The sequence below is a fragment of the Ranitomeya variabilis genome, chromosome 5 (assembly GCF_051348905.1).
Source record: "Ranitomeya variabilis isolate aRanVar5 chromosome 5, aRanVar5.hap1, whole genome shotgun sequence".
Taxonomy (NCBI): domain Eukaryota; kingdom Metazoa; phylum Chordata; class Amphibia; order Anura; family Dendrobatidae; genus Ranitomeya; species Ranitomeya variabilis.
Genome location: NC_135236.1, coordinates 91,040,198 through 91,063,774, shown reverse-complemented (window position 1 = coordinate 91,063,774; position 23,577 = coordinate 91,040,198). Strand labels below are relative to the sequence as shown.

The window sequence follows — 23,577 nt, the reverse complement described above, 5'->3', positions numbered from 1 at the left end:
GTATATTCAGTAAATGCACTCAATACTTGGTCTGGCTCCTTTTGCATCAATTACTGCATCAATGTGGCGTGGCACGGAGGCGATCAGTATGTGGCACTGCTGAGGTGTCATGGAAGCCCAGGTTGCTTTAATAGCAGCCTTCAGCTCGTCTGCATTGTTGGGTCTGGTGTCTCTCATCTTCCTCTTGACAATACCCCATAGATTCTCTACGGGGTTAAGGTCAGGCGAGTTTGCTGGCCAATCAAGCACAGTGATACTGTTGTTTTTAAACCAGGTATTGGTATTTTGGCAGTGTGGACAGGTGCCAAGTCCTGCTGGAGAATGAAATTTCCATCTCCAAAAAGCTTGTCTGCAGAGGGAAGCATGAAGTGCTCTAAAATTTCCTGGTAGACGGCTGCGCTGACTTTGGTCTTGATAAAACACAGTGGACCTACACCAGCAGATGACATGGCTCCCGAAACCATCACTGATTGTGGAAACCTCACACTAGGCCTCAAGCAGCTTGGATTGTGGCCTCTCCACTCTTCCTCCAGACTCTGGGACCTTGATTTCCAAATTAAATGCAACATTTACTTTAACCTGAAAACAACACATTGGACCATTGAGCAACAGTCCAGTCCTTTCAAGGCTGCTTGTGCACCTTTTCTACCACACTTGTTCCTTCCACTCAACTTTCCATTGTTATGCTTGGATACAGCACTCTGTGAAGAGCCAGCTTCTTTAGCAATGACCTTTTGTGGCTTACCCTCCTTGTGGAGTGTGTCATTGACTTCTTTCTGTCAAGTCAGCAGTCTTCCCCATGATTGTGGAGCCTACTGAAACAGCCTAAGGGACCTTTTTAAAGCTTAGGAAGCCTTTGCAGGTGTTTTTTTTTGTTAATTATTCTAATTTACTGAGATGATGACTTCTGGGCTTTCATTGGCTGTAAGCCATAATCATCAACATTAACAGAAATAAACATTTGAAATAGATCACTGCTTGTAATGACTCTATATAAGAGTTTCACTTTTTTTATTGAAGAACTGAAATAAATTAACTTTTTGAATGTATTCCAATTTTTTGAGAAGCACCTGTGTGATTACTGACACATTTGAGTTCTCATCTCTGTACAGGCAGTGTGGTCTCCAGTGGAGGAGTACAACTGAGATAACAGTGCTATTACAAAAGGAGAGCTGATAGAAGGGTTTGTAATATAGCACAGCTAGACTCAGCTGTGCTGCTCCTCCCCCGCACTGACTGCCAGGACCTTAGCTGACAGGTATGAGTCACCTGTGCTCCACTCCTAGCACTTTCTAATCATGCAGCCGGTTATACCAGGAGATCAGGCCGCCATTATACATCCCATACACTAAGAAACCTTTTCCAAGCTGTTGATCTTTTTTTCACTGAGTGTTACTGCCTGCGTGTGATTGGGCATCATCATAGAAGGGAAAGAAGTACTACACCTCAGTGAAAACTCTCTGATAACACCCACCTGGAATTAGCAAAAATGAACTCATTAACTCACAACGGAGAGGCAAAATAAAAAAAAAAGTTTTATTTCGTGCTGCAGCTACTATGACATTGTGTTTCCAGTTCAACATTAAAAATGTGGTGAAATGTCCTTCAATACAATTCAGTAGGGTTTGATTCAGTCTATTGCTGATAATGTCCATATGCACAACAGGAAGTAGGAATCTAATTTTTGGCCTTGTGCCAATGTGTGATTTTTTTTTTTTAATATAGTGATATAAAAAAATAAAAACCATCAAAAATGTTTAAAAATGCATTTAATATAAGAACTTGATATAAACAATAGGTCATTTTCTAAAAGTGCATTCCCTTTAAATAAGTGTGTGGATGTTTTAAGGTAAACTATTAACTCTATGTTTAGGAGATGCTGGCAATAATGAAATCCATCTACGACATGATGGGACGTTACACATACCCCATGCTAAGAGATGATGCCCCCATCGAGCACGTGGAGAGGTTCTTCCAGGTAATATTAAAGAAGAAGCCTCAAGTTCTGCAGCTTCCTTAATTACTGGGTGCTTGGGTTGGTGTGGTGGGATGGGCACTCCTTCTTGAATGACAGTTCTGATTATACTTATAGAGATAACAGAATATTTGAACAAGCACACGGCTCAGGAAAGTGAGAGTCATGATTAGGAGAACTGTTCCGAAAGCTGTCAATAGCGGAGGTTTGGGACCAGTAATTTTACAGGTCTGATAACAGCTCAGAACCTAAGAGTGAAGGGGAGGGAGCTAAGCAGCCAACTGTATAGAAATGAATGGTCTGGGGAGAGATAATTGGAATGTTAAGAGTTAACTCCTCTCCTGGAATGTAACTACATTGCATACTTGGTCAAGCTCTGGTGGCTCAGCTCCTTGAAACAAGCTCTGCACTATGTAAGATAAAAACCTCTAGAGCAGTAGAATGACAACAGATAGAAAAAGTAAGTACATCTTTATTATTTCCATGCCATCTCACTAAATAAAATAGTTTATTCTAATACCCCTTAGAATTCTCATTACATTAGTAAATGCTATTCCTACTGGACACTTCATGCTAGAGGTAATATAGTTTCATCTGTTTTACAGAAGATGGACCGAAATCATGATGGAGTAGTAACCATTGATGAATTTTTGGAGACTTGTCAAAAGGTAACTTGATTATAAAGAAAGAAAGAAAGCAGATTTTATAATCCATAGTGTACTCATTGTTGATAAGGATTTCACATAGAAAAGCTGCAGATTATCTTAACGCAAATCCGACAAGTGTGAACATAGGTTATTAAAGAGAACATGGTCAGAGGATTCATGCTGGCTGACTCATTGACAAAATAAATCAGAGACGAGGGGCTCATGAATAACAAATATCTAGGTTTTACTCTTAAGTAAGGCGTCATTGCAGAGAAGACATGCTCTAAAAAGGAATCAAAAGCGAGGTGACAATGAGGACTAGTCACAGGGGACGTGTTATAGACACAAGTGGTAGAGATCTGTCCGTCACACTAAGCCGGGGCGGGGAGAAGCCAGCAAGGACCTGCCCCATGACTGGTTCTCGTAGTCAAGTCAATCCCAGGTTCGAAACGACCCTCATTTCAGAGTAAGGCATGGATATTTGTATGTTGCATGAGATTTGCAGTCACACGTGACTTACAAAATTGGATGTGACTTGTGACTCTAAAATTAACAGGTTTGGATTTCTGCAATGGTTCCAATTAGAAGAAATGCCATAATACAACATTGTAATGTTCATGTCACACCGCTCATGTTGGCATGTAGATCTGTAGCCTGTGTGTTCCCCAAAGGAATTTGATAGGAAGTCCTGAAAATCAAAGCCTCTGTGATCATTTCTTCATCTTAAAGGGAATGCGTCACCAGATGTTGTTACCCCCATTTGAGAGCAGCATATAGTAGAGGCAGACACTCTGATTCCAGCGATGTGTCACTTACTGGGCTGCTTGATTCATCTTAATAGAATCCATGTTTTATCTGCTGCTAATCTAGCAGTTCTCTGAATGCTGAGCTCTTTATAATCCCACCCACACCACTGATTGGCAGCTTTCTGTATACACTGTGTATAGGCAGAAAGCTGCTAATCAGTGGTTGGACGGGGTTATACAGAATTCATGAATATGGAGGACTCCATGACAGCAGGTTTACTAGTCCTCTGGTGATAATCTCCTACTGATAAAACGGTGACTAACTGCGAGGATTTGACTGTCAATCAGCATGACACCTGCAGTCATGCCCCATCAACAGAGCAGCCCAGAAGAAAGAGATCTGCTTTGTGGAGGAGGAGCAGATGAATCACCAGCAGGAGCGATCGGTGACCACTCTTAGCCAGTGCTTGGTAGGACAGGCAGGTAGTTGCCTCTGTTAACTTCTTCATTATATAGCCCATAGTAAAAAAAAAAGTCCTGGACAACCCCTTTAACTATATGGAAACCAAAACAGAATCCCATCTACAAAATGTGGCTTTATAATGCAGGAGGGCAATATTACATTGAGATGATTACAGGTAATGTCTCTTTTTATACAACCTAATATCTTCTTTGCTTTCACAGCTGCTCCATGACATTGAGTACTGCTACTTAGCTTGCTTGTAACCAGAATACCCAATCTTATCTGCTATGTTCCAACCTACGGTGATGAGCATAGGCTAATGAAGGGTAGTAAACAAGTGTGGGTTTGACCTCCACTATTGACAAGAACAAGGGGCCCCAAATTCCTGGCCATAGAGCAGGACCAGAATGTCTTCTTCTCCACCCAGCTGAAAACCCGCCATAAATCAAAGAGAATAAGTTGGACAACTCCAGATATGTTTTTTCTTATTTTAAAGGGAAATATCATGAAGTTTCTTCTTCTTTCTTCAGGATGAAAACATTATGAGATCCATGCAACTCTTTGAAAATGTTATCTAGAAGAAGACATTGCATTCCACCCATGCCAGCACTCGAAAGGACAAATCCGACGGAGTATGCCCAAGACTGGATCACACCCACCACTCTTCGTCCTTGCGTCACCAACAGTCCATGGATGGTGTAATCTCTCTCCCAGGGAACAGACAATCCTTCTTACTGCCTGCCTGTTTGCACTGATCCCTTCCTACTCATCACCATAACAAGCTCACCTTTCTAAGGACTGTTTTATATTATTCTAGGAAAAAAAGCACATTTATTTCTGCAAGAGCCAGGATTCTTAAATCAGGGATTTTTACAGAAAGCCGCTCTTGCCTGTGTCAGATGTGGAAACATATGAACTCGCCCCCTTCCCTGTCACAAAAATGTAAAGAGATATATTTGATGGTTTTAAGAACAAAACAATTGATTGTACGCAGAGATCTGCGTTATGTGCTTCCTGAAAATCTGCCAAATTCCCCCATCCCCTTGACGCTATGTTGGCCGATAGAAATATGATGGCCTCTTCCTCTGCCGGTGGAAGGCGCTGTATCCTACCGGCTCTAGAAGGGTTTAGACCAGGTAGAGATATCACGGTTTTATGCTTAAGCCTTCCATTTCCTTTTTTCATCTTTTTTTTTTTGATTGAGGAAAATGAACATATATTTAAAGTACATGTTCTCTACTAGATCCCAAGCGGGAATCCTAACCGAGCCTTCTGACAACCTCTATAACACCTTCTTTAGGGAGCTGAAATTCGGAGGTCTAGTAAAGAACATGCAGCCACTTTCCTTACGCTGTAACCTTACTTTTCTTGAATTGAAGTTTTATTTGTACCTCTTGGTGTATACACATGACCTGAAATGTAGCATCAATGAATAATAAGCTGAGGGTTACCGTCATCCACCTCTCGAAAGAAAGCACAATTCTTGATAAAGGCATGGGGCATCCTGAGAGAGTGGAAGGTACGATGGAGCCTGCTTCAGATATCACATGCGTCTACATATTCGTTACTAAAGGCCTTTACATTTGCTCTTTTTTTCTCTCGTTAAATATCTTTTTCCCTTTTGCTCTATAGAAAGAATTACTTCTATATTTGCTTCTAAATAAAACTGTGCCCCATAAAGGATTATTCCCAAGTTTGCAAGTTAACCCTTATCCATTGCTGATTTGCTGGGGTATAACTACTGAGATTCAGATCCTGAGAATGGGGGTCTGGAGAGCCCCGTCATGAATAGAGCATGCTAACCCGCCGTTCTATACATTGACTATTGGATTGCCAAAGAAAGATAAGTACTCCAATAGACAATGAATGGAAGGCTCCATTCCTGATAGGGCACTGTGGAGCCCCGTTCTCTTGGCCCCTAAGCCCCCATTTATGGGATCGCATGCTCACTTAATTCAGGCGATCAGACCGGTTTTTAGTAAGTTATTCTCATTCCTATGGATAAGGGATAATTGCAGGAAATAGCTCTTTAAATATCACATTTGGGTTTTTATACATGCATAATATATGTACTACACTCACATGGACTGTATATGATTTTAAGTTTTAGATTCTCACAGTTGAAGTGTACTTACGATAAAAATTACGGACCTCTCCATTCTTTGTAGGTGGGAAAACTTGCAAAATTGGCAGTGCATCAAATACTTATTTTCCCCACCGTATACAGGACGAACCCCAATCTGGAATGGATCCCCTCTATACATTCCCACCTCACCGTGTGACCACCTCTAAAGATTCATTGCTCCTATAGCCATGCTATTTAGGACCAATGGTTTAGCCACCATTAAGATCAAATATATGAGATAACCTTCAACTGTTGATCCTTCATTTCTCCCACAAGATAAGCCTCTAACAGAGCTGTGGGGCAGAAGCTTCATCCTTTGTGCACTCCCATTCCTAAAATTGGTTCTACCAAATGTGAGTCCACATATAACTATTCCTTTGCGTTGTTTACTTACACTGACGCCATGGTTATTCTATATCCGTCCTCTTCCGTTATTCCTATTTTATCGCTCTTCCTAAGAATTTGTGTAGTGTGTAAGAATCTTCTCATCGCCCCGGAAATGAGAACCATATGATTTCACACCCTTGCGTTCATGGCATCTGCTCCCCTGGCAGGCTCCAGGAATCTTCCTTTCCCCTGGAATTACTGAAAATTTGCACTAGACCACAGAGGCATGTATAAGAATGAATGCATGTTAAAAGGGGAGTCTTCTCTCTTATATGCACTCACCTCACTACTACACAATGTGTCTGTGTATGGCAGCACCTAGTGGCTAATCACTGATTATTTTAATAAAATAAATGGAAAAATTGCACTTGGTTTCAGTTTGCTTATGTGTCAAATGTGTAATTTGATTCATGTGATTTAACAAAAAAAAAAGCCCAGCACCTTTTTACACATTGCGGAAGATATGCACCAGACACACAAGGCTCACATGACCTCAGGTGCAACCTCGTTAGCTTCCTATTAATGCTTTTCAGCTACCACATAGCTAATTAGGACTGCCTATCATAGTCTGTATAAAGTACTAAGCAATGAACGTAGCAGACATCGGAGGATGATTTTAGGATATTAAGAGTTTGTCAGGAAGAGAAAGCCCTAAAACACTGGACAAATACTCCAGACAGTAAAGTCTCGTACAACTGCAGTACTGGAGATAAGAGTAGTAGCAGCAGTGCCAGACTCAGTGTGATTGATCAGTCATACAGTGTATTCGTCATGTCCTGCTGTATTTATGTACAATTACACCTTTTTGTTTCTTAGTTTTTAATGCACTAGAAAGCTGAAGCAAAACAGCACAATAGATTTTACAGAGCAAAAAGTTGAAAACAAGCTAACTGTAAAATATACTATGTAGCATGAATAAGTGGTAAAACGCACATACAAATGCCCAAAATGGAACTGATGCATGGAGAGTTGAGATCTGGGCTTACCTATGGATGAAGGTAAATCCTGGCTCCAACTGTGAGGGGTATCAGATGCTGATATTCATTGTATGCAGGTAGGTGATTGAGAAAATGGGACGGTTCACAGAGATCACGTCTAACACAAGCATGCGCTATGGTGTAGAACCAGGAAGCCCTGACCAGTGGCGTTCCTAGAAACCGCACACATCTTCCTGGATCCGGTATGTGACATCACTGGCTCAACAGTTCAGTGGGCTGGAGGAAGCCAGGCAGAACACTATCATGTTTTGGAAAAATCCTATTTTTTTTTTTCAGGGCATTCATACAGGGCATATAAAAGTTAACTATAGCATAGCACAAAATGTATGGTAAAGGAAAATGTGGCAATGATCCCTGTCCACGGATAAGAATATGAAAGCCGCTATCAGTAGCAGAAACACAACCACAAACAGTATTACCAAACGTTGGCCACAATCTGCCTTTTTACTAATAAGGTGCATAGTAGTGAGGTAGAATCGGAATACAAGTGTGTCTCACGAAATTAGAATATCATCAAAAAGTTAATTTATTTAAGTTCTTCAATACAAAAAGTGAAACTCATATAGAGTTGTGACAGAGTGATCTAATTCAAGTGTTTATTTCTGTTAATGTTGATGATTATGACTTACAGCGAATGAAAACCCAAAAGTCAAAGTCATTATCTCAGTAAATTAGAATAATTAACAAAAAACACCTGCAAAGGCTTCCTAAGCCTTTAAAAAGGTCTCTTAGTCTGTTTCAGTAGATCCACAATCATGGGGAAGACTGGTGACTTGACAGATGTCCAGAAGGCAGTCATTGACACACTCCACAAGGAGGGTAAGCAACAAAAGGTTATTGCTAAGGAAGCTGGCTGTTCACAGAGTGCTGTATCCAAGCATATTAATGGAAAGTTGAGTGGAAGGAAGAAGTGGGGTAGAAAAAGGTGTACAAGCAACCAGGATAACCACAGCCTCGAAAGGATTGTTAAGAAAAGGTCATTCCAAAATTTGGGGGAGATTCACAAGGAGTGGACTGCTGCTGGAGTCATTGCTTCATGAGCCACCACACACAGATGTATCCAGGACATGGGCTACAAGTGTCATATTTCTTGTGTCAAGCCACTCATGACCAATAGACAACGCCAGAAGCGTCTTACCTGGGCCAAGGGGAAAAAGAACTGGACTGTTGCTCAGTGGTCCAAGGTGTTATTTTCAGATTAAAGTAAATTTTGCTTTTCATTTGGAAATCAAGGTCCCAGACTCTGGAGGAAGAGTGGAGAAACCACAATCCAAGCTGCTTGAGGTACAGTGTGAAGTTTCCACAATCAGTGATGTTTGGGGAGCCATGTCATCTGATGCTGTAGGTCCTTTGTGTTTTATCAAGACCAAAATCAGCGCAGCTGTCTACCAGGAAATTATACAGCACTTCATGCTTCCCTCTGCAGACAAGCTTTTTTGGAGATTGAAATTTCATTCTCCAGCAGGACTTGGCACCTGTCCACACTGACAAAAGTACCAGTACCTGGTGTAAAAACAACAATATCACTGTGCTTGATTGGCAGCAAACTTGCCTGACCTTAACCTCATAGAGAATCTATGGGGTATTGTTAAGAGGAAGATGAGAGACACCAGAGACAACAATGCAGATGAGCTGAAGGCTGCTATCAAAGCAACCTGGGCTTCCATAACCCCTCAGCAGTGCCACAGGCTGATCGCCTCCATGCCACGCCGCATTGATGCAGTAATTAATGCAGAAGGAACCTCGATCAAGTATTGAGTGCATTTACTGAACATATATTTCAGTAGGCCAACATTTCAGATCTTAGAATAATTTTTTAAGCTGGTGTTATAAAGTATTCCAATTTACTGAGATAATGACATTTGGGTTTTCATTGGCTGTAAGCCATAATCATCAACATTAACAGAAATAAACCCTTGAAATAGATCACTCTGTTTGTAATGACTCTATATAATAAGAGTTTCACTTTTTGTATTGAAGAACTGAAATAAATTAAGTTTTTGATAATATGCTAATTTAGTGAGAAGCACTTGTATATGTTACATGACTCACCTGAATCACAGCAGGATAATGTTACATCTGAGAGTGAAACCATCAGTTTGAATCTGCACAGATAGGTCTGCCTGATCACTAGTGTTGAGCATTCCGATACCGCAAGTATCGGGTATCGGCCGATACTTAGCGGTATTGGAATTCCGATACCGAGATCCGATACTTGCCGCGTATCGGATACCGGAATCGGAAGTTCCCAGGATTCAAACTGCACAAATTTGTACGAAATCAGCCAATGAGAATGATTCCAAGTGTGGGCACATCCTGTTCAGCATGGAGGGCCTGAAACTACTGGCAAGGCTGTGATTGGCTGCTGAAATGATGTCATGATGCAGTTTAAAAGTCGCTGGCGCCATTTTGCGCTCACTCTGCTGTGAATTCAGTTAGTGACAGGACGCTGTTTGCTGACTGAGGGCCAGTTTAGAGATAGCGATTTGCTTCTTTGTGCTTTCCAAAGGCTAATTTAGCAACCGCTGTGTTCACCTACTATTCACCTTGCTTTTGCCTTGTAGCGCTGTTTTCACAGCGATCTGCAAGGTCTGTGTGTGTGTGTGTGTGTGTGTGAGTGCAGCCCACTCTCTAGTCTGAGTGCAGCCACATAGGCCATCCATAGCTGGTTGTATTCAGTTCAGGGAGGGTGGTTCATTGCCTCATACTGTTCTTTTTTTTTTTTTTCAAGTAGTGTAGTCTGCTGCTCATTTTTTTAAAAAAATTCCTATTAGTGTCTTTCCACCCGTCTCCATCTAACTTGTGGAAAAACACTACATAGGATAACGTAGAGGAGGGTTTTTGGGCCTTGCAGCGCCGTTTACGGCTGTCTGCACGGTCTCCGTGTGACTGCAGCTCGCCCTGTAGTCTGTGAGCAGCCATAGCCTGGTTGTCTCCAGCTCAGGGTTCTTCACTGCGTCATACCGTAAAATCAATTTTCCTTTTGTTTTAAGTAGTGCAGGCTGCTGCACATTTTTTCAAAAAATTCCTATTACTGTCTTTCCACCCGTCTCCAGCTAACTTGTGGAAAAACACTACATAGGATAACGTAGAGGAGGGTTTTTGGGCCTTGCAGCGCCGTTTACGGCTGTCTGCACGGTCTCCGTGTGACTGCAGCTCGCCCTGTAGTCTGTGAGCAGCCATAGCCTGGTTGTCTCCAGCTCAGGGTTCTTCACTGCGTCATACCGTAAAATCAATTTTCCTTTTGTTTTAAGTAGTGCAGGCTGCTGCACATTTTTTAAAAAAATTCCTATTAGTGTCTTTCCACCCGTCTCCAGCTAACTTGTGGAAAAACACTACATAGGATAACGTAGAGGAGGGTTTTTGGGCCTTGCAGCGCCGTTTACGGCTGTCTGCACGGTCTCCGTGTGACTGCAGCTCTCTCTGTTGTCAGTTCAGCCCCCAAAAAATAAATAAATAATAAAGTTCACCAAACACACCAGTGACACCACTTTACATTTGTGTAGGCCACATTAGCTCATATTAAAGTCTAGTCCACACTTTAGAAAATTAGTGTTTCTTATACCTGTTAGTTGTTCAGGAATAAGCACACAAAGCCGTTAGTACTTTTCTGCTTATCTTTATCAGTCAACCAAGATGAAGAAGGCAGTGAGTAAGGCACGTGGGCGTGGGCGCGGAGCAGGGAGAGGACGTGGGGATTCTGTGCCTGCTGCGGGCACCGGTGACTCATCAGCACCCACTTTCACCAGGGAACAGTCCTTCATGCGCAGCTTTGTCGCAGAGCGCCGTACACCGCTGCTGCGTGAAGAACAAATTGAAGCCGTTGTCGGATGGATGGCAGCTAATGCATCAACTTCAATTAGTGCCACATCCTCTCAGACACAGAGCTCTGGAGAGCAGCCATCTGTCTCTTCACCACCTGCCAAATTGCCCAGGCAGACAGAGAGCCCAGGACAGGAGCCGTCTCTACTTCTGTTCTCTGAATCTCTTGGCTTGGAAACAGGGGGCCAGCCAAGCAGCATTGGAGAAATGGAAGAAGAGGAAGGGTGCAGTGATGCCCAACAGCTTTTTCTCTCTTCCTCTGAAGAGGCGGGTGGGCCAGTGGCTCCGGTCACCACATCGCAGGACGCATCCGCTGATGACACTCAGGTGCCACTTTCTGGTGCGTGCTCTGCTGCTGAGACTACCCAGGAGGAGCAGTTGGGGGCAGAGGGTAGTGTAGATGATGAGGTCCTTGACACATCTTGGCGTGAGGGACAGGAAGGTGGTGGGAGCAGCTCTGAGGAAGAGATTCCCCGTACGGCCCAAAGAGGGAGAGGGAGGGGGAAGACTGCGGATCCTGCAGCCTCCGCTTTGGCACCCGTTAGGAGCATGTCTCTTCCAAAAGCCAAAAAGGGCGCTCCCAAGACTTGCAGTGCCTGGTCCTTTTTTGACACAGTTTCAGATGACATTTGCTATGTCAAATGCAAGGTGTGTCATCACAAAGTCAAAAGAGGTCAAAATGTCAGCAACCTCAATACCTCCAACATGTGGAAACATGTGCGCACCAGGCACGCGGCGGAGTTAGAAAGACACACTGAAGAGCTAGGCCAACCAACAGCGGCAGCTACCACCTCTTCAGCTCGTGTTGCCTCTTCCTCCAGCTCACACGCAGCTGGTTCGGCTTCCTCCCAGGATCGCCGTGGAAGAACCTCTGGCCCTGTTGTCCAGAGACCCGCTGTAATTCCACCCGCAGCACCACTTTCCCAGTCATCCACACACTCCCAGCCCAGTCTACAGCCATCGGTAGTACAGGCATGGGAGAAAAGGCGGCCTTTCTCGTCAAACCACCCACGAGCACAGGCTCTGACTGCAGGCATTGCCAAACTTCTGTCACTGGAAATGCTGTCATTCAGGCTGGTGGAGACTGACAGCTTCCGTGACTTGATGTCATTGGCAGTCCCACAGTACAATGTGCCCAGCCGCTTTTACTTCAGCAGGCAAGCCGTCCCTGCCCTGCACAAGCATGTGGAGGGACACATAAAACACGCGCTACTGAACGCCGTCAGTAGCAAGGTCCACCTCACCACCGATGCGTGGACCAGTCAACATGGACAGGGGCGATACCTTTCCCTCACTGCCCATTGGGTTAATGTCGTTGAGCCGGGTACAGATCGTGCGAGTGGCGCAGGACGTGTCCTGCCCACTCCAAGGATTGCAGGAATCCATTCTGTACGCATTGACTCCTCCTCTTACACCAGTTCCTCAGAATCATCGCTGCAGGAGCCGTCACAATCCACCTCCACATGGACCCGTGATGAACGTTTACCTGTTACGACCGACATGAGCACAGCCGTGGCCAAACGTCAACAGGCCGTCTTGAAATTAATTTCTTTGGAGAATCGAAGCCACACAGCGCAGGAGCTCTGGAATGCCATCAAGCAGGAGAGCGATGTGTGGTTTGTGCCAGCGAATCTCCAGCCAGGCATGGTAGTGTGTGATAATGGCCGAAATCTGGTGGCAGCTCTGGGCCTCGGCAACCTCACTCACATCCCATGTCTGGCACATGTGCTCAATTTGGTCGTGCAGAGTTTTTTGAGGGACTATCCGGATCTTGATGCACTGCTGCACAAGGTCCGCCTAGAGTGTGCTCACTTGCGGCGTTCCAGCACGGCAAAAGCGCGCATTGCGGCTCTGCAGCGCTGACACCGCCTGCCGGAACATCGCATCATATGTGACCTACCTACCAGGTGGAATTCCACGTTACATATGTTGGAGCGGTTGTGTGAGCAGCAGCAAGCTGTAATGGAGTACCAGCTGCTTCAGGCGCAAAGAAGTCGCACTCAGCGCCGTTCAGACTTCACAACCACAGAGTGGGCCACTATGAATGACGTCTGCCAGGTTTTGCATCCCTACGATTATTCCACGCGGATGGCGAGTGCAGATGATGCACTAGTCAGCATGACTGTCCCCCTTATCTGCCTGCTTGAAAAATCACTGCAAGCGCTAAGGGATGATGTTGTGGAAGAGGTGGAGGATGAGGATTCACCATTTCCATCATCTTCTGGACAGTCAGCGCCACGTGGTTCCTCACAAACCCGTAGGCAGGGGACAGTTTGTGAGGAGGATGAGGAGGAGTCAATGGAGGAGGAAGACATCCGTCCAGAGGAGGGAGTTACACAATTGTCCAGTAGTCAGTGTGTACAGCGAGGGTGGGGTGATGACGAGCGGGCAGAGATCACGCCTCCAGCAGGGGACAGCGTTTCTTGGGCAGTTGGCAGTCTGCAGCACATGGTGGATTACATGCTGCAGTGCCTGAGAAACGACCGTCGCATCGCCCACATTCTCAACATGTCTGATTATTGGGTGTTCACCCTCCTCGATCCTCGCTACCGGGACAACGTAGAAAGCCTCATCACACCGTTGAACCGGGAGCGAAAAATGCGGGAGTACCAAGACACACTGGTGAATTCCATCATCTTCTCCATTCCAACTGAGAGAAGTGCTGCTAGTGCATTACAAAGCAGCTCAGTGCATCCAGGCAGTGGTGGAGGCTCTGCACAAAGAGGGAGCAGAAGCAGTGCCTCTGCCCAAGGCAAGACCAGTATGGCCCAACTGTGGCACAGTTTTCTGTGCCCGCCACAAAAGTCTACACCATCACAGACGGCTCCAGTCAGCAGGAGGCAACGGTTCCGTCAGATGGTGACAGACTACATGTCTTGCCCTCTTGCTGTACTCCCAGACGGCTCTTCACTGGTGTTGAGCATTCCGATACCGCAAGTATCGGGTATCGGCCGATACTTGCGGGTATCGGAATTCCGATACCGAGATCCGATACTTTTGTGGTATCGGGTATCGGTATCGAAACAACATTAATGTGTAAAATAAAGAATTAAAATAAAAAATATTGCTATACTCACCTCTCCGACGCAGCCTGGACCTCACCGAGGGAACCGGCAGCGTTGTTTGCTTAAAATGCGCGCGTTTACTTCCTTCCGTGACGTCACGGCTTGTGATTGGTCGCGTGCCGCCCATGTGACCGCGACGCGACCAATCACAGCAAGCCGTGACGTAATTTTCAGGTCCTCAATGCCTAATTCTAGGCATTCATGATTTTAAAATTACGTTCCGGCTTGTGATTGGTCGCGTCGCGGTCACATGGGCGACGCGACCAATCACAAGCCGTGACGTCACGGGAGGCAGGAGACGCGCGCATTTTTAAAATTACGTCACGGCTTGTGATTGGTTGCGTGCCGCCCATGTGACCGCGACGCGACCAATCACAGCAAGCCGTGACGTAATTTCAGGTCCTGATGCCTATTTCTGCATTCAGGACCTGAAATTATGTCACGGCTAGCTGTGATTGGTCGCGTCGCGGTCACATGGGCGGCACGCAACCAATCACAAGCCGTGACGTAATTTTAAAAATGCGCGCGTCTCCTGCCTCCCGTGACGTCACGGCTTGTGATTGGTCGCGTCGCCCATGTGACCGCGACGCGACCAATCACAAGCCAGAACGTAATTTTAAAATCATGAATGCCTAGAATTAGGCATTGAGGACCTGAAAATTACGTCACGGCTTGCTGTGATTGGTCGCGTCGCGGCCACATGGGCGGCACGCGACCAATCACAAGCCGTGACGTCACGGAAGGAAGTAAAAGCGCGCATTTTAAGCAAACAACGCTGCCGGTTCCCTCGGTGAGGTCCAGGCTGCGTCGGAGAGGTGAGTATAGCAATATTTTTTATTTTAATTCTTTATTTTACACATTAATATGGATCCCAGGGCCTGAAGGAGAGTTTCCTCTCCTTCAGACCCTGGGAACCATACAGGATACCGTCCGATACTTGAGTCCCATTGACTTGTATTGGTATCGGGTATCGGTATCGGATTAGATCCGATACTTTGCCGGTATCGGCCGATACTTTCCGATACCGATACTTTCAAGTATCGGACGGTATTGCTCAACACTACTCTTCACCTTTCAAGTTTTGGGTCTCAAAGCTGGATACATGGCCAGAGCTAAGCCAGTATGCATTGGAGGTGCTGGCTTGCCCTGCGGCTAGTGTATTATCGGAACGCGTCTTTATTGCTGCAGGTGGTGTACTAACTGACCGTCGCATGCGACTATCCTCCGATAACGTTGACCGGCTTACTTTCCTGAAAATGAACAAGGCCTGGATCTCGCAGGAATTTGCCACTCCTCTTCCTGATTAAATAATTAGGTGACTGTCTACGTTATCCAGGTCTCCTGTTGTGTTCATCTTTCTACCACCTGAACTTAAATTCCTGGGCTCCAACACCGCCAGTTGAGGCTCTGAAGTGCTGTCTGCACAGTCAAAACATACGACCCAGTGTTATTGGGTTTCAGTAACGTCAGCTGATCCCCAGCTGTGTAGCCGGCAATGTGTCCTGCGACCGCCACGCTGACACAACAACTGAAATGTAAGGGAACCTGTCCCCCCCCCCCCAAGGCGTTTGTTACTGAAAGAGCCACCTTGTGCAGCAGTAATGCTGCACAAGGAAAAGGTAGCTATTTTTGTTTAGCTCCTTGCACACGCAGAACTTAACACTTATAAAATGTGTCCACTGATACCGTAACACCGTCCCGGTGGTGGGACTTTCCTTTGTAATATGACGCAGCACAGCTGTCATTCCTACCCCCTTGGCACCGTGCCCCGGCTCCTCAGCGTTGTTTGATTCCGTCCCGGAGCCTGCGCTGTTATGTTATCCCTTGGCCAGGCACACTTAGCGCTGCCCATCTTCTGACATCATTTGGTGTCAGGCTGGCTGCGCCTGTGCGGCCGCGCTGGCCGAGAGCCCGCCTCGCATTGTCTTCTGATTTAATCCCACTGGGGGCCTGAGATCCATGGACATGCGCAGTGCATATCTGAACCTCCGCCTCTCACTCATCTCCCTACGCCTTCTTCAGACTGTGCGCCGTCAGCTGATCCCTAATAGCATGCCACGGCCGTGACGCCGCACAGTCTGAAGAAGCCATAGGGAGGGGAGTGAGAGGCGAGGATATGCACTGCGCATGGCCACGGATCCCAGGCCCGCGGTGGGATTACATTAGACGACACTGCTAGGCGGGCTCTCGGCCAGCGCGGCCGCACAGGCGCAGCCAGCCTGACACCAAATGATGTCAGAAGATGGGCAGCGCTAAGTGTGCCTGGCCAAGGGATAACATAACAGCGCAGGCTCCGGGACGGAATCAAACAACGCTGAGGAGCCGGGGCACGGCGCCGGGGGGGGTAAGAATGACGGCTGTGCTGCGTCATATTACGAAGGAAAGTCCGACCTCCGGGACGGTCTCACGGTTTCAGGGGACACATTTTATAAGTGTTTAGTTCTGTGTTTGCAAGGAGCATAATGAAAAGAGCCACCTTTTCCTTTTGCATCTTTTGTGCTGCACAAGCTGGATCTTTCAGCTACAAACGCCTTGGGGGGGGGGGGGTTAAAGGTTCCCTTTCGACTTTCTCCAATCAGGCTTCGGCCTACATTGTGTTCCTCTGCTTCTCCTGCTGTCCCTGGGCTCCAACACCGCTAGTTGTTGCCTGGTAGTGCTGTACGCACAGTCAACAGTCGCTCCTCTGTTATTGGGGTTCAGTAACGTCAGCTGTTCCCCAGCTGTGTGTGTGGCAATCCCTCCTATCTCCTCCACCTCCTCCTCCTCCTGTCCCTGGGCTCCAACACCGCTAGTTGCCGTCCAGAAGTGCTGCCCGCACAGTCCCAACAGTCCCTCCTCTGTTATTGGGGTTCAGTAACGTCAGCTGTTCCCAAGCTGTGTGTGTGGCAATCCCTCCTATCTCCTCCACCTCCACCTCCTCCTGTCCCTGGGCTCCAACACCGCTAGTTGCCGTCCAGAAGTGCTGCCCACACAGTCCCAACAGTCCCTCCTCTGTTATTGGGGTTCAGTAACATCAGCTGTTCCCCAGCTGTGTGTGTGGCAATCCCTCCTATCTCCTCCACCTCCTCCTCCTCCTGTCCCTGGGCTCCAACACCGCTAGTTGCCATCCAGAAGTGCTGCCCGCACAGTCCCAACAGTCCCTCCTCTGTTATTGGGGTTCAGTAACGTCAGCTGTTCCCCAGTTGTGTGTGGCAATCCCTCCTATCTCCTCCACCTCCTCCTCCTCCTGTCCCTGGGCTCCAACACCGCTAGTTGCCGTCCAGAAGTGCTGCCCGCACAGTCCCAACAGTCCCTCCTCTGTTTTTGGGGTTCAGTAACGTCAGCTGTTCCCCAGCTGTGTGTGTGGCAATCCCTCCTATCTCCTCCACCTCCTCCTCCTCCTGTCCCTGGGCTCCAACACCGCTAGTTGCCGTCCAGAAATGCTGCCCGCACAGTCCCAACAGTCCCTCCTCTGTTATTGGGGTTCAGTAACGTCAGCTGTTCCCCAGCTGTGTGTGTGGCAATCCCTCCTATCTCCTCCACCTCCTCCTCCTCCTGTCCCTGGGCTCCAACACCGCTAGTTGCCGTCCAGAAGTGCTGTCTGCACAGAGCCAAACACCTTGCCAATGTGTTAGTGGGGTTCAGTAATGCCTGCTGCTCCCCTGCTGTGTATACGGCAACGTGTCCTGCGACCGCCATGCAGGCACAACAAGTTAAATTTAAGGGAACCTGTCCCCCCCCCCAGGCGTTTGTTACTGAAGGAGACCCCTTGTGCAGCAGTAATGATGCAAAGGGAAAAAGTGCCTCTTTTCGTGGTGCTCCTTGCACATGCTGAACCTAACACTTTTAAAATGTGTCCCCTCACACGGTTAAACCGTCCGGTCGGTGGAACTTTCCTTTGTCATGTGACGCAGCACAGCCGTCATTCTTACCCCCTTGGCGCCGGGCGCCTCCTCCTCAGCGTTGTTTGAATCTGTCCCGGAGTCTGCGCTGTTATGTTATCCCTTGGCCAGGCACACTTAGCGCTGCCCGTCTTCTGACATCATTTGGTGTCAGGATGGCTGCGCCTGTGCGGCCGCGCTGGACGTGATCCCGCCTCGTAGTGTCTTCTGATTTAATCCCACAGCGGACCTGTGATCCATGGACATTAGCAGTGCATATCTGAACCTCCGCCTCTCACTCATCTCCCTACGCCTTCTTCAGACTGTGCGCTGTCAGCTGATCCCTAATAGCATGCCACGGCCGTGACGCCGCACAGTCTGAAGAGTGAGAGGCGAGGATATGCACTGCTCATGCCCATGGATCACAGGTCCGCAGAGTGATTACATTAGATGACACAGCGAGGCGGGATCTCGTCCAGCGCGGCCGCACAGGCGCAGCCATCCTGACACCAAATGATGTCAGAAGACGGGCAGCGCTAAGTGTGCCTGGCCAAGGGATAACATAACAGGGCAGACTCCGGGACAGATTCAAACAACGCTGAGGAGGAGGCGCACGGCGCCAAGGGGGTAAGAATGACGGCTGTGCTGCGTCACATGACAAAGGAAAGTTCCACCGACCGGACGGTTTAACCATGTGAGGGGACACATTTCAAAAGTGTTAGGTTCAGCATGTGCAAGGACCATAATTAAAAGAGCTAAGTTTACCTTTTCCAGCATTAGTGCTGTACAAGATGGCTCTTTCAGCTACAAACGCCTGGGGGGGGGTTAAAGGTTCCCTTTCAACTTGCTCCAGTGCAGGCTGCGGCCTACACTCTGCTCCACCTGCAGAGCCCGGGCTCCAACACCGCTAGTTGCTATCCGGAAGTGCTGGCTGCACAGAGAAAAACACCTCGCCAATGTGTCAGTGGGGTTCAGCACCGCCAGCTGTTCCCCTGCTGTGTAGCCCGCAACGTGTCCTGCAACAGCCACGCAGACACAACAGACCCAAAGCTGCCGCCAGTGCAGGCTTCGGCCTACACTCTGCTCCCTCTCCTCCTGCTGACCCTGGGCTCTAACAACGCCAGTTGGTGCCCGGTACTGCTAGCTGCACAGAGAAATACACCAGCCAATGTGTCAGTAGGGTTCAGCACCGCCAGCTGTTCCCCTGCTGTGTAGCCGGCATCGTGTCCTGCAAAAGCCACGCAGACACAAGAACTGAAATTGAAGGGATCCTGTCGCCCCACCCCCAGGTGTTTGTATGTTTTACAGCCACCTTGTACAGCAGTAATGCTGCATGTGTGCAAGGTGGCTCATACACTTATTCTCCTTGCACCCGTGGAACAGAACACGTCTACAATGTGTCCCCTGAGACCATTAAAACGTCCCTGAGGTGTGATTTTCCTTTGTAATGACACGCAACGACCCCCTTGGTAGCACAGCCCTTTTTCTGACATCATTGTTTGGCTGGCTGCGCCTCTGCGGCCGCCCTGCCCGACACAACGCCCCTCGGTGTCTTATTTGTTATGGTTCTCAATGGCAAGAGAACATAGCCCAGCATACATAGGAACTAGCTCTTGGAAGGATGGAAACTTAAACTGACCATGAACTAAACCTGCCGCACAACTAACAGTAGCCGGGTAGCGTAGCCTGCGTTTTATCCCTAGACGCCCAGCGCCGGCCGGAGGACTAACTAATCCTGGCAGAGGAAAATATAGTCCTGGCTCACCTCTAGAGAAATTTCCCCGAAAGGCAGACAGAGGCCCCCACATATATTGGCGGTGATTTAAGATGAAAATGACAAACGTAGTATGAAAATAGGTTTAGCAAAATCGAGGTCCGCTTACTAGATAGCAGGAAGACAGAAAGGGTACTTTCATGGTCAGCTGAAAACCCTATCAATACACCATCCTGAAATTACTTTAAGACTCTAGTATTAACTCATAACATCAGAGTGGCAATTTCAGATCACAAGAGCTTTCCAGACACAGAAACAAAACTGCAGCTGTGAACTGGAACAAAATGCAAAAAACAAACAAGGACAAAAGTCCGACTTAGCTGGAAGTTGTCTGGTAGCAGGAACATGCACAGAAAGGCTTCTGATTACAATGTTGACCGGCATGGAAGTGACAGAGGAGCAAGGTTAAATAGCGACTCCCACATCCTGATGGGAACAGGTGAACAGAGGGGATGATGCACACAAGTTCAATTCCACCAGTGGCCACCGGGGGAGCCCAAAATCCAATTTCACAACAGTACCCCCCCCTCAAGGAGGGGGCACCGAACCCTCACCAGAACCACCAGGGCGATCAGGATGAGCCCTATGAAAGGCACGGACCAGATCGGAGGCATGAACATCAGAGGCAGTCACCCAAGAATTATCCTCCTGACCGTATCCCTTCCATTTGACCAGATACTGGAGTTTCCGTCTGGAAACACGGGAGTCCAAGATTTTTTCCACAACGTACTCCAACTCGCCCTCAACCAACACCGGAGCAGGAGGCTCAACGGAAGGCACAACCGGTACCTCATACCTGCGCAACAATGACCGATGAAAAACATTATGAATAGAAAAAGATGCAGGGAGGTCCAAACGGAAGGACACAGGGTTAAGAATCTCCAATATCTTGTACGGGCCGATGAACCGAGGCTTAAACTTAGGAGAAGAAACCCTCATAGGGACAAAACGAGAAGACAACCACACCAAGTCCCCGACACAAAGCCGAGGACCAACCCGACGCCGGCGGTTGGCAAAAAGCTGAGTCTTCTCCTGGGACAACTTCAAATTGTCCACCACCTGCCCCCAAATCTGATGCAACCTCTCCACCACAGCATCCACTCCAGGACAATCCGAAGATTCCACCTGACTGGAGGAAAATCGAGGATGAAACCCCGAATTACAGAAAAAAGGAGACACCAAGGTGGCAGAGCTGGCCCGATTATTGAGGGCAAACTCCGCTAAAGGCAAAAAAGCAACCCAATCATCCTGATCTGCAGACACAAAACACCTCAAATATGTCTCCAAAGTCTGATTCGTCCGCTCGGTCTGGCCATTAGTCTGAGGATGGAAAGCAGACGAGAAAGACAAATCTATGCCCATCCTAGCACAGAATGCCCGCCAAAATCTAGACACGAATTGGGTTCCTCTGTCAGAAACGATATTCTCCGGAATACCATGCAAACGAACCACATTTTGAAAAAACAGAGGAACCAACTCGGAAGAAGAAGGCAACTTAGGCAGGGGAACCAAATGGACCATCTTAGAGAAACGGTCACACACCACCCAGATGACAGACATCTTCTGAGAAACAGGAAGATCCGAAATAAAATCCATCGAGATGTGCGTCCAAGGCCTCTTCGGGATAGGCAAGGGCAACAACAATCCACTAGCCCGAGAACAACAAGGCTTGGCCCGAGCACAAACGTCACAAGACTGCACAAAGCCTCGTACATCTCGTGACAGGGAAGGCCACCAGAAGGACCTTGCCACCAAATCCCTGGTACCAAAGATTCCAGGATGACCTGCCAACGCAGAAGAATGAACCTCAGAAATGACTTTACTGGTCCAATCATCAGGAACAAACAGTCTACCAGGTGGGCAACGATCAGGTCTATCCGCCTGAAAATCCTGCAAGGCCCGCCGCAGGTCTGGAGAAACGGCAGACAATATCACTCCATCCTTAAGGATACCTGTAGGTTCAGAATTACCAGGGGAGTCAGGCTCAAAACTCCTAGAAAGGGCATCCGCCTTAACATTCTTAGAACCCGGTAGGTATGACACCACAAAATTAAACCGAGAGAAAAACAACGACCAGCGCGCCTGTCTAGGATTCAGGCGTCTGGCGGACTCAAGATAAATTAAATTTTTGTGGTCGGTCAATACCACCACCTGATGTCTAGCCCCCTCAAGCCAATGACGCCACTCCTCAAAAGCCCACTTCATGGCCAAAAGCTCCCGATTCCCAATATCATAATTCCGCTCGGCGGGCGAAAATTTACGAGAAAAAAAAGCACAAGGTTTCATCACGGAGCAGTCGGAACTTCTTTGCGACAAAACCGCCCCAGCTCCGATTTCAGAAGCGTCGACCTCAACCTGAAAAGGAAGAGCAACATCAGGCTGACGCAACACAGGGGCGGAAGAAAAGCGGCACTTAAGCTCCCGAAAGGCCTCCACAGCAGCAGGGGACCAATCAGCAACATCAGCACCCTTCTTAGTCAAATCAGTCAATGGTTTAACAACATCAGAAAAACCAGCAATAAATCGACGATAAAAGTTAGCAAAGCCCAAAAATTTCTGAAGACTCTTAAGAGAAGAGGGTTGCGTCCAATCACAAATAGCCCGAACCTTGACAGGATCCATCTCGATGGAAGAGGGGGAAAAAATGTATCCCAAGAAGGAAATCTTTTGAACCCCAAAAACGCACTTAGAACCCTTCACACACAAGGAATTAGACCGCAAAACCTGAAAAACCCTCCTGACCTGCTGGACATGAGAGTCCCAGTCATCCGAAAAAATCAGAATATCATCCAGATACACGATCATAAATTTATCCAAATAATCACGGAAAATGTCATGCATAAAGGACTGAAAGACTGAAGGGGCATTTGAAAGGCCAAAAGGCATCACCAAATACTCAAAGTGGCCCTCGGGCGTATTAAATGCGGTTTTCCACTCATCCCCCTGCTTAATTCGCACCAAATTATACGCCCCACGGAGATCTATCTTAGAGAACCACTTGGCCCCCTTTATGCGAGCAAACAAATCAGTCAGCAGTGGCAACGGATATTGATATTTAACCGTGATTTTATTCAAAAGCCGATAATCAATACACGGCCTCAAAGAGCCATCTTTCTTAGACACAAAGAAAAAACCGGCTCCTAAGGGAGATGACGAAGGACGAATATGTCCCTTTTCCAAGGACTCCTTTATATATTCTCGCATAGCAGCATGTTCAGGCACAGACAGATTAAATAAACGACCCTTAGGGTATTTACTACCCGGAATCAAATCTATGGCACAATCGCACTCCCGGTGCGGAGGTAATGAACCAAGCTTAGGTTCTTCAAAAACGTCACGATAGTCAGACAAGAATTCAGGAATCTCAGAGGGAATAGATGACGAAATGGAAACCAAAGGTACGTCCCCATGCATCCCCTTACATCCCCAGCTTAACACAGACATAGCGTTCCAGTCGAGGACTGGGTTATGAGATTGCAGCCATGGCAATCCAAGCACCAACACATCATGTAGATTATACAGCACAAGAAAGCGAATAATCTCCTGATGATCCGGATTAATTCGCATAGTTACTTGTGTCCAGTATTGTGGTTTATTACTAGCCAATGGGGTGGAGTCAATCCCCTTCAGAGGTATAGGAGTTTCAAGAGGCTCTAAATCATACCCACAGCGTTTGGCAAAGGACCAATCCATAAGACTCAAAGCGGCGCCAGAG

General features: G+C 47.3%; 1 protein-coding gene across 2 annotated transcripts in view; it reads left to right on the top strand.

The window, feature by feature from the left end:
* The window catches only part of KCNIP3 (potassium voltage-gated channel interacting protein 3), a 238,446-nt gene extending 231,736 nt beyond the window's left edge, over positions 1–6,710 (top strand). For both annotated transcript variants that reach the window (XM_077262947.1, XM_077262946.1), the window contains exons 7-9: positions 1,874–1,978; positions 2,581–2,643; positions 4,362–6,710. In XM_077262947.1, coding sequence (XP_077119062.1) covers positions 1,874–1,978; positions 2,581–2,643; positions 4,362–4,409 — 216 coding nt within the window. In that variant the 3' untranslated portion in view covers positions 4,410–6,710. The remainder of the gene's footprint in view (positions 1–1,873; positions 1,979–2,580; positions 2,644–4,361) is intronic.
* Positions 6,711–23,577: the final 16,867 nt, after the last annotated feature.